We start from the raw sequence: 11,654 nt of genomic DNA on the forward strand, positions 1-11,654 counted from the left end.
GGCTCCAAAGCCACAGAGAAACCCTGTCTCGAAAAACCAAAAAAAAAAAGAAAAAATAATTATTAACAGGTTTTAATCCGTGAAAGCAGGTCCATTAAAGCCATTTGAGAATTAAGGGGTGGGAAAAACAACTAGGTTCCCTAAAAGACGAGACGATACACACAAATGTGACTCAATATAACTTCCCCGAAATATAAAGTGCCAATCTGCGGCTTTCAGGAAGGAACAGCAAAGTTTCTTTGCACTAGTCTTTACAGCTGACCTCTAAAATAGGCACGATAGGAGGCATGAAAGTTGGGGTAAACTGAGGCTCAGCGCTAGAAAAGGCCCTTAACTGACTGAAATTCAGCGTGAGGGGTTCCTCCCGGTCGTGACAAGAGAAAGCTTTGTGTGGCAACTGGCAACAGTAGACGCCGCTTGGGCATCTGCATAAGTGGGGACTGAGGTCAGCCTACAAAGCACGGCGGAGGCGTCCGCGACGAACCCGCCGGAACAAAAGCAGCCAGCTTCGGCTGGAAAAGTCGGAATGGATTCTTCAGGAGTTGGCACTTGAGTCAAAGCGGAAGTATGGCTGGAGGAGACCGAATAACAAATGGATTTCCGAAGGTAGCTGTCAGGGCGAAAGATCCTGAAACAGAATGTAGTCTTGGGCTTTGGAATGTAGTCATAGAAAACCGGGTTCTGGGTGCAGCAGCGCCTGCGTAGTGGGCCCACCGAGTTTATCCAGGAAGAACGATGGCAACGGCGGGCCGAGGCTGCGGTGGAGTTCCGGAGTGGGCGTGGTCTGGGCGGCAGGGTCCAGTGCGCACGCGCCTCGCCGGCGGACCTAGCGGCCTCTCGCGCACCTGCGTACGGAGGGCGACCACGAGAGGGCGGAGCCTGTCTTCTTGGGTCCTCCCGCGCTCGGGGCATTGTGGGACAGTGGCGGAGCTGGCTGTGCGTTGGAGGCCTTGAGCTGGACGGCTGGGCCGGAGAGAGCCAGCCGCTTCAGGGGACACTGAGTGAGGAGACGGTCGTCGGCTCTCGGGTGTAGCTCTGCGCCCGTTGGGGCTGCGGAGGCTTGTTTTTTTGTTTTTTGTTTGTTTGTTTTATTTCCTGTCCCTCGGTGCCGGCGTGTCTGTCTGTGTGTGTTTCTGTGTGTGTAACCCGCGGCGACTTCCCTCGTCGCCCCTGCTTCGGAGGTGTCTGCGCAGGCCTCGCGTCTGCCACGAAGCTCTGCTGTGGAACGAGCGCGCCTACTTTGTCGCGAAGCCCCGAACTCGTCGACGCTCGGCGGTGAGGCAGGGGATTCCCTGCGACCGGAGGGCGCTTGCGCGGCTCCGCGAGCTCCGGTCCGGGCGCCTGCGCGAGCTTCCCCCCGGCGCCGCCCCCGCCCCTCTTAGCCGGCCCCTCAGCAGGGCCGGAGCCGCCGGCGGCGGGGCGGCGGGGGCGCCCCGATGAGCCCCGAGTGCGAGGAGCCGCCGCCCCCCCGCGCAGGTGAGCAGCGCAGCCACTTTCTCACTCCCGAGTTCCTGCCTCAGCCCCCTTGAGCGCCCCCAAGTCTCTTAGTATCCTCCCTTTTACTCCCCAAGTCTCTCAGCCACTTGTCAGTATCGTCAAGTCTATTTCCTGTCGCCGGGCCTCGCTGTCATCATTCCCACCACATCTTCCTCGTCTCCTGAGTGAGGGTCCTCTCTAAGTCTCGTAGGCTCTTCTTCCTTCCTTAGCCTCTTCTCCCTGCAGCCCACCACCCCCATCTCTTCCCACTGGGGTCTCCATCACCTCCACCTGTCATTCTGACTCAGCTCCCTTGGGACTTCTCGGGCCCACTCCCCCGTCTTAGTCTTCCTTCCTCCCGCCTGCCCTTCTGTTCTCACCTCCGTCTCCCCGTTTCGCTCTCATCGACTTTCATGGACTCTTGGCCTTTTTGGTTCTCACCCTCCGCTCAGGAAGGCAAGATTAAGCGGGTTTTTCCTTCCCCTTGACTGGGACTGTCATGTCCCCGGCTGTCCCTAGCTTCCTATGGTGAGGAGGCACTTGGAAGCTACTGTTCTTTGGTGCACGACTGGATACTAGTGTGAGATGAGGGCCTGCCTGGTGCTGGGTTCCCGAAGGGAGTGCTCAGCGGAGGGCCCTGGCACTTTGTCTACCCGGGGAACCAAAGGCAGAGTCGGACGGTCACAATTGCAGTGTGTTGTGATGGTGGTAACCCGGGGTGCTGTGGCAGCAGGCCACAGAATGGGAGAGACTGGTGAGACTGGCCGGATGGGTGGCTTTTCTCTCGAGGAAGGCTGAGTAGGAGTTAACAGATGGAGAGTGGGAAGAAGGGCTTTCCAGGTGGAAGAAGCAGCACGTGCAGATATGTGAAGGTGGGAGCCCTGCAGGAGGCAGGAGTCCCGTGGGATGAAGTGGGTTGAAGTGTCGAGAGGGCAAAGGGCGGAATGCCATGGCTGGTACATTTATACAGGGCCTTAAGTGACCTGGTTAGTGATCCCTTTTTTTCCTCCCTTCAGTGGTGGTGCTGAGGCCCAAACCCAAGGTTTCCAGCTGCTGGGCAAACAACTCTTACAATACAGCCTAAGCCTCCCCTATGACTTTTTAAGTTTTGAGACAGTATCTAACTACATTATTTAGACTTGCCTTGAACTCTGCAGAGCCAGTGGGATATTGATTGGACAATCTTTCTGTCTCAGTCTTCTGAGTAGCTAGGGTTACATATTTATGTTACCAGGCTACGGTGGTTAGGGTCTTTCTTGATCACACTCTTAATATGCAAAGGTGACTTTACTGAGACCATATTGCCATTAACATCTACCTGGAAGGCAAGAAGTTTCTGGAAAGGAAGCTACATTGTATGCCAGATGTGGTGTGGGGTTGAGGGCTGTAAAACTGCAATAGGGTTGCTTCCATCCTGAAGGAGAGGTTCTGTCAGCACCGAGGCCAACGCTGCAGGGACTGCATTGTTTGAACAACACACTATGAATCGTTTCTGTGTGCATTTTATGTTCCTAATGTGGACAGTTTACATGGCAGCATTTGCCATATTCTGCCACATACACTTGGAGTTGTCTTGTGTTGTTTAAAATTGCTTCTGTGGATTTGTTTGTTTGTTTGTTTATTTTCTGGTAACTTTTGTCTAATTTGAATCATTTTCCCAAATTCAGTGACTCGAAACCTTTAGCTTTGGGATTGGGATAATGAGAAATTGTTTAAAGCAGGATCTTTTAGTTAGATCTCAGTTCGAGTCCTGGCTCTTGCCTTTCCAAGTGGTGAGTCCTTGGAAAAGTTAGGCAAGTGTTCTATACCTGTTTTTCGTGTAAGTGGGCTAATAGGAGGGCTCTCTGTAGGGTGGCTCTGGGGATTGAGTTAAATGTTTGTTGATGCCTGTCACAGAAGGTAAGGCACAAGTGCACCACATCAGGACCTCAGATTTATGATTTGATCCTCGATGTCTTAGTAGTTCTCAGTCAGTACGATGTGTCCTCTAGGAGACAATTGGCAGTGTTTGGGGACCCTTTGGTTGTCAAAACTACAGGAGATAAGAGGAAGTCTGCTTCCTACATCTAGTGTATGTATATCCCACCCAGGGATGCTATTGCTTGTCTTTCAGTATTCAGGGCAACTTCACCACGAATAATTATCCAGTCCCAAATGCCATTGGTGCTGATAGGAAAGAAAGCAGGGAAACACTGCTACTCTGCTTTATTGCTTGACTATCTTGTGTACTTTTAAATATTTATTTATTTATTTATTATGTATATAATATTTTATCTGTGTGTATGCCTACAGGCCAGGAAAGGGCACCAGACCCCATTACAGATGGTTGTGAGCCACCATGTGGTTGCTGGGAATTGAACTCAGGACCTTTGGAAGAGCAGGCAATGCTCTTAACCACTGAGCCATCTCTCCAGCCCCCTATCTTGTGTACTTTGTGCTTCTATGTGATGTGAGCTGTTGTGTATTTTCCTTTATATTCATCCTCTTTGATTGTTTGCTTTTGTTGGGTCATATAGCATCTTCCTTCCATTGAAGGAGAGCAACCTCATTTCCCTCTTTTTTAATTCTACTCTGGCCAAGAAATCACTTTCTCCTCTCTGGCTTCAGTTTCCATTAATCCAACAAGTACTTTTACTTTTTATTTTGAACCAGAGTCTCATGTAGATCCACCTGGCCTCAAACTCACTGTGTAGCCAGGGATGATTTATTTCTGATCCTCCTGCCTCTACTTCCCAAGTGTTAGGATGATAGTGGTGCTCCACCATTGGGATTCTAACTCAGGGCCTCGTGCATGCTAGACAAACACCTTGGCAAATTAACTACATCCCCAACCCACCAAGAAACACTTTGGATTTTTTATCTGGCGGTATGTTAGATCCTACGTGGCATCTCTAGAGAGTGGCAGGTACCTGGGCAGACCTGTCTTTTCCTCACAGCCGAGACTTATGTGCTCTCATAGAGTGACCAAAGGGATGCTTAGGAAGGAGGTTTGCTGGGGGTGGCTTCTTGGAGGAAGTGGTGTCAGTGTAGAGGCATCAGTCTCAGTCGGTGTACATCAGTCTCTAGAGGAGGTAGTCAGACTCAGAGCTTGTAGGGCAGGTGGAGGGCACAGCCCCCATCCTGAGAGCAGCCAATTCGGCACAACTGTTGAGTGCTTCTGCCATTAGACTTGCTGCAGGAGAGAGGTAAGAGGCGTGGGTGCTAGGAGTCAGTGCCCAATACTAGTTTGGTGGGAACACACCAATGCCAGACCAGGGTTTTTTTCTTTGCACACCAGTTTTATGAATTCTCCAAGGGGTGCCTTATAGTAATCTCATCTGTAAGATATTTCTCAGATGAGAAACTGAGGCTCAGGGGCATTAGGTCCTTGGTTTTCATTTTGGAGAGATAAAATTCCAGTCCTGGTCAAGTGAAGTGATATGTTCCTATAATCTTAGCTACTTAGGTATCTGAGGCAGGAGGATCACTTGAGCTTGGGAGTTTTAAGCCAGTCTGGACACACACTTGAAGATTTGAACTTTTGACAGTCTTTTGAAGTTTAGTTGAATTTAATTTTGAGATAGGATCTTTATATATAGCCCAGGCTAGCTTCAACTTCCCAAGTCTGGTCCGTCAATCCTGGTTCCCCTCTGTTTTTCTAGGGGCTATTCCACATCCATTCAGTAGGCTGTTCCTTTTTCCTTTTAACCCTGTGGCCACCCCAGGAGATGAGTACTGAGTATAAATCTTCAAGTCTTCTCCTAGTCCTTGGCCAAGTATCCTTAGACTGTTTTCTAATTACTCCTCCCTCCTATGGGATTGGGTCAAAGTTTCTCTTTCCTCTGGGAGGAGGGTTCTAGGTTCTGAGGGTAGGCCCGTGGTTTGTTATTTCACTCAGACTTCTGCCCCCAGGCTTTCCTAAGCGATGGGAAGCCCTGGCTCATTGTTCATGTGGCCAGGCCTTTCTAGCAGTGGTTCCTTCTCTAAATGGTTGTCCCCCTGTGCTTGCTTTGCTAGGGTGATGATATGCTCTGAAGGCCACATTGCAGATCCTTCCCAGAGGTGGTTAGGTTGCTGTTATTGTCTCCTCATCCCTGGTATTAAGTGTCCCAAACCCCTTTTCCAGATTTGGCCAGGAGCTGGCTGTGGCATTAAAAAATAGAGGCATGATCCACCCAGCCTTTTAAGGAGCTAGCAGGCCTGCTGCTGGTAGCACAGCTTCCTTTCCTCCGAGAACAGCCAACTGGCCTGAGGGTCTGTCATAATGCTGACACCTTTGAGCAGCTCAGGTGGCTCTCCTGAAGGCCCTCCCGAAGGGCTCTCTGCTCTCGGGGTCGGGAGGTGGTTTGGGCAAGTATGGCAGGATTGGCAGATAAAGGACCTGCCGATGGGTTTCCTGGTAGGCAGTGTTTAAAGCTACAGTGGTGGCTGCAGCAACAGTGGGGACAGGTTGGGGACCACCCTAAGTTCTGTCTGGGGCCAGGGAAGGAGAAGGTGCAGGAACTGGCAGGCTCCTGAGAGGGACAGCTAGTGTCAGAGAACTTAGAATAACAACAAAACAAGAAGCCAGAGCTGCTGATGTTAGAGCTGGCAGGAGAGGCAAAGCGACTTTCGTTCCTAATGGCTTCCTTTCTCATTTATAATTTCCCTTCCTTCCGTTAGCAGCCAGTCTTGGTTTTCAAACCGTCTCTAAAACCAGTGCTTGTCACTTCCGTTTTCTTGAAGTTGCTGAAAGTTACACAGGGTGGGGGTGGCGGGGTGTGTGGTGTTAAATATCTGAGTGATCTGAAGAAAGTACTTAAGTCATTTGGGCAAATGCTGAGAGTCCCTGCCTTTCTGTCACCCTTGGTGTAGTGACTGTCTCCTACCTCTCTTGCTTGAAAGTGTCTAAGCATGGTCTCAGGACAGCCTGGGGGAGGAATTTGCCTTCTGGACCTGCCTTCAATCAGCACCTCTCCCCGATAGTCTGGGTTTTCCAGACTCCTGAGGCTGTTGGACACTGCATGAACCCTATACTAACCATTACCTCTAGATTTGTTCCAGGGGCACCCTGCCCAGTTCTCTGGGAAGCCAGTTTGGGGAGAGAATCCCAACATAGTCACTGGGACAGGTGGTAAGGTTGAGGTGGGGATGGGGATTTTGAGGGACTGTGAACTGTGCCCTCTAACCAAGTGTCTAGAAGTGAGTGGTGAGAGTTTTTGTCAAAAGGCCAGGGCATGTCATATGGATTCTGTTTTTCTCTCTTGGTAACTGTGTGGTTCTCTTTCTTCTGACCCCTTTTCTAAATAGGATTCTGTTGTCAGATGGAACTGACAGTGATTCTTTCCCTTCTGTTAAGTGCGAAGACAAAATACTAAAAGGCTAGGTTCTGGGATTGGCTGCAGATGGTGGCTTGGCCTTGCCCCTGACCTGTCTCCCACTGTGGAAGAGGTTTTTTGTGTTCTTCAAACAGCTTCACTTTATCACATTTATTTTGTATGTGTAGTGTACTTTTTTTTTAAAACCACTGTGTGTAGAGGTCAGAGGACACTGTAAGAGTCAGTTCTCTCCTTCCACACCTGGGATCCAGGGACTGAACTCCGATTGTCAGGTTTGGCAGTGCCTTTTCCTGTTTAATTAGCCATCTCGCCAGCACTAAGCCCTACTTTATTACAGTGGGAAGTATGTGACTAGCACATAGTAGTGAATCTGCCCACCATGCTCTGCATGGCATTCTGCTGGCCACACTGAAGAAAGCCTTCATCACTACACTTAGTGAAACTCTTCCACACTTCTAAGAGTCTACCTGGCCCTCTGACCTCTGGGCTCCCCTGTCAACTCTCACGCTGCATATGCTTTCTCTGTCTGTGAGCCTGCAGACTGGTGTGCTTGGTGACTCTTCTCCAACCAGGCTTGGCCCAGGAGTTGACTCTTAGCTGTAAGATAGGCAGCTCCCAGTGAGAGTTGTACTGCAGGCCTATGTGGACACAGAGTATAAGCCTCCTGCCCCTGAGGAAGGCCTCTGTCCCATGCCCAGAGTGGCGAGGACCACCTACTATGGATGTAGGCCATAATGGCCATCTCAGTGTGGCTCTGTACCATTAATGCTCCTTAAGTCACACGCCTGCCTCTGCCATCTTCTCACCATGCAGACTTAACAAGGTGACTTTCTTATCTCAGGGATGAGGAAAGGGGAATCTGCTTGAGCTCTCCAGTTTAGTGGCCCTGAGCAGGTTTTGTTTCTTCATTAATGGTTTTGGTGGCTTATTATTTGCTGTCCAGTTTATCTGTTTAAAGACTGCAAGTCAGTGGTTCTGAATACATCCGTAACTTTGTATAGCCATCACCACAATCAATTTCATGCTTTTTTTTTTCTCAAAGTTTTTGAACTTTTTTTTTTTTTTTTGAGACAGGGTCTTAGGTAACTGAGGCTAGTGTTGAACTCATTTTGTGGTAAAAATTGATTTTATTTTGTTTGTTTTTCTTTTTGGTTTTTCAAGACAGGGTTTCTCTGTATAGCTGTGGCTATCCTGGAACTAGCTCTGTAGACCAGGCTGGCCTTGAATTCACAGAGATCCACCTGCCTTTGCCCCCCTGATTGCTGGGATTAAAGGCGTGTGTCACCACTGCCCAGTGGTCAAAATTGATTTTAAACACCTAGATCCTCCTGCCTCAGCTTCTCAAGTGCTCAGATTCCAGTTAGGCATCATTGTTCCTGGCTCAGTTTTAAAACATTAAGAAAAAAAAAATCACCTCACAAGGAAACTGTCTCCTCAAGCAGTTACTCCAGTTCCTCAAAACACCTAATCTCTTTTCTGTCACTGTGGATGGTTGTCTGTTCTGAACACTTCATAGTATCTTCTCACTGCTAGGTGAAGCAGCCTCCCGTGTAGAGAGGCTCCATGTTCACCAAGGCGAACTTCTTGTCGCTTTACACCACGTGATCTCCAGCCGGAAATCAGCAGAGTCATGATTAATGTGGCGGTTGCGCCTTGAGACTATTCTAGTCCTACGTATATGCAGATCAGGAAACCTGTCTGCCTCACCCCTGCTCTCTGTCAGTGTTCTTCTGGGCTGCTGTTCCCCTTTGCAGTGAATGTCTTCTGTGTCAGGTGCTCCATTGACCCATGAGAGGCTGCCATTGAGTGAGGAAGTAGGAAAGGGTCCCCTGAGGTCTGCTCAACGTGTGTTTCTTATGAAGCAGAAGTTCCTTCATCCTCACCCCACATCTAGAATAACACCTCCAGCACCTTCATTGGCCCTGGGACTAGCCTGTTCCTTCCCAGCCTGTCTTGAGTGATCTTGTGCCTCCTCCTCCCTGGACTTTCTCCCTTTGGCCTTGATGGAATGGGGCCAAGGGTTGGGAGTGATTTTACTTTATCAATCCCAGACCAGTAGACCCCTGCTTCAGGGGCTGGAACCTTGCGACCAACGTCATTTGGCAATATGTATATCTTTCAGCTAATATTTGTGAGCATTTACAACTAAAGGGTAAGGTTCTGTGTTAGGAGGTATCCCATGTGCTTAGTAACGTAGGAAGATTTTGGAAGAATAGTCTTACAATTTTTTTATTTTTTAATTTTTTTTTAAAATATTTATTTATTTATTATGTATACAATATTCTGTGTGTATGCCTGAAGGCCAGAAGAGGGTGCCAGACTTCTTTACAGATGGTTGTGAGCCACCATGTGGTTGCTGGGAATTGAACTCAGGACCTTTGGAAGAGCAGGCAATGCTCTTAACCACTGAGCCATCTCTCCAGCCCTATTTTTTAAATTTTTAAGTTTTATGTGTTTTAAGTTTTATGTTTGGTCTTTGTGTATGTCTATGCTTCACATGTCTGACTAGTGCCTGTGGAGGCCAGAAGAGGGCTTTGGGTCCCCAGGAACTAGAGTTTACAGTCAATTGTGAGCTGCCATGTGGGTGCTGGGAATGGAACCCGAGTCCTCTGGTTGAGCAAGTGCTCTAAACCACTGAGTCGTCTTCAGCCCCTGCAGTCTTTATTGTCAGAACATGTAGCTACAAGTGCATTGTTACTGTTTGTTAATCTTCTTTCTGGATAGCAGTAAATGAGCTCCATACAGGGCAGAGCAAGTGGATCAAGTCTGGGCCAGGGGACTGACTGGTTTCACCTAGCTGGTTGGGAAAAGGCCCCTGTGCAAGGAAAATGCTTAGTAAGAGACCCTGAAGAATGAGGAGAAACCTCATTCTGGGACAGAACTACTGAGGTAAACCAAAGCTTAGTTTGTTTTAGAAACAGAACAAAGTGCAGTGTGTCCAGGGTGAGTGAAGAATACAGCATGAAGAAGGCTAGAAGAGTGGGATAGGTTTCCTGATAGTTCTTCAGGGCATCTGGAGTCCAATATGGGCTTTGACTATCTCTTCAGAGAGCTCTACCTGGCTGGCTGTGGTGGAGGAGGTCTTCTCGCCTGGACCAGACTCAGGTTGCAAATCAGAGGATCTCAGGAAGTCATGAGGTCTGTGCAAGAAGAGACCATTTGGGGTCTGGTGTCTGTTTGCCAAGTTGTAGGCACTCCTGGCTAGAACTGCTTCATCCAGTGTGGCCTGGGGCAGCAGTGGCCTCTGCCTCTGGGAGTTGGCAGGCCATCAGGAAACAAGTGAAGAGCAGAAGTTGTGGTTAGGCCTTAGTTGTAGCAAGAGTTCCACAGATGCTGTTCTTGGGCCAGATGGCCCCTGAGGTCAATAGGAAGCCTCCTAACTTACTGGGGTTCAGTTCTTTCATTTTGTGTGATATGATGGCAGCTTCTGTGACTGTGGCTTGGATCTGTGTACCCAATGCATGTTGTTGAATACGTAGGTGGTAGCATAGGTTGCGTCTGATGTTGGTCTCTGGAGCTTTGTAGTTGTTTGAGAGGAACAAGGCATTAGTGCAGGGCAGGGACTCAGGACAGTGCTGCCAGCTGATTAGTACCAGGGTATTCTAGTTAAAGCTAGTTACTGGAGTCAGGGCTTGATAGCTCTTTATTCTCTTGCTGAACAGTTTATCCTCATGGGTTTCTTTGGGCCCTGCTTTAGTTTAGTGACTGTCCTAGGAGCCCCGACCCCAAGTTTTCCTCTTCCCTGTCCCAGGCCTGGGTGTGGGGTGATGAGAGTATAGTTGGGCTGTGTTTGTGTGCCTGTGGTATCCAGGCAACAGCCACAGCCTCGAGTTGAGCATACTTCCTCTTTTCCGGCTGCCAACACCCCACACCTCACCAGGCGGCCTTGGGTGATTTGCTGGGACAGACAGCAGCTGTGCGCTAGAGGTCATGGGAGCCTTTGAATTTGTTCAGCAAATAAAGTGAATCTGAAGCCAGAAGTTCAAATGATATCCTTGCCCAGATACAAGACAGTGAATACAGGCTCACGGGGATGGGCCAAGGTCACTGCAGGCTGTTTAGCTTTCCCATGCAGGCTCTGGATACTCCACACTTAGGACTTCACCAGGCCCTAAGCTAAGGATGACAAAGTGGCATTATACTGCGGGGGAGGCAGTTTGGAGGCTGAAATGGTGGGCTCTGGGTTCCCTGACAGGATTGGGTGCTAGTCACAGTGCTGAGCATATGTGCTGTACCTGTGGAGCTTCTGTGCAAGGCAGACTTGTGTGGAATCTGTGTCTGGGGCCTAGAAAGGGTGTTTGTGCTTGGTCACTGGGACTTCCTTATCCAGCAGGGGTTGCTATGTGTGTATGACAAATTGATTATGCCCATGCTTATAGGGCGCCATGTTTTGGAAGTTTGACCTGCACACAAGCTCTCATCTGGACACGCTGCTGGAAAAGGAGGACTTGAGCCTGCCTGAGCTTCTGGATGAGGAGGACGTGCTGCAGGAGTGCAAGGTTGTCAACCGGAAGCTCCTGGACTTCCTGCTACAGCCATCCCACCTGCAGGCCATGGTGGCCTGGGTCACCCAGGAGCCCCCAGCCAGTGGTGAGGAGCGGCTACGCTACAAGTGAGTCCTTCGTTCTCCCCGTACTCAGTAACTGAGCTTTGGGGATGAGGAAGTAAGGCAGGGAGGGTCAGGCCCTTTACAGGATCACAGCTCGCCTGTGAATACTCTTCATGGTTCAATTCTTTTAAAAGTTTTGTGTGATAAGGTTCTCTACACATGCTAAATACAAGGATAAGTCTCATTCACCCTTTACACCCCAGCAAGGAGCCAGGTTTCCTCACTTCCATTTGCCTCTTTTCTTGTTGTCCTCATTTTGTTGTTTCTTTTTT

The 11,654-nt window shown here is 49.3% G+C and overlaps 1 protein-coding gene across 1 annotated transcript in view; it reads left to right on the top strand.

Moving 5' to 3' along the window:
* The first annotated feature begins 923 nt into the window (after positions 1-923).
* Ppp6r1 (protein phosphatase 6 regulatory subunit 1) overlaps positions 924-11,654 on the top strand; it is a 25,812-nt gene continuing 15,081 nt past the window's right edge. Inside the window, exons 1-2 of the mRNA XM_005369343.3 lie at positions 924-1,476; positions 11,153-11,385. Of these exons, the coding sequence (XP_005369400.1) occupies positions 11,159-11,385 (227 nt within the window). The 5' untranslated portion in view covers positions 924-1,476; positions 11,153-11,158. The remainder of the gene's footprint in view (positions 1,477-11,152; positions 11,386-11,654) is intronic.

This window comes from Microtus ochrogaster, unplaced genomic scaffold, assembly GCF_000317375.1.
Source record: "Microtus ochrogaster isolate Prairie Vole_2 unplaced genomic scaffold, MicOch1.0 UNK47, whole genome shotgun sequence".
NCBI classification, from domain to species: domain Eukaryota; kingdom Metazoa; phylum Chordata; class Mammalia; order Rodentia; family Cricetidae; genus Microtus; species Microtus ochrogaster.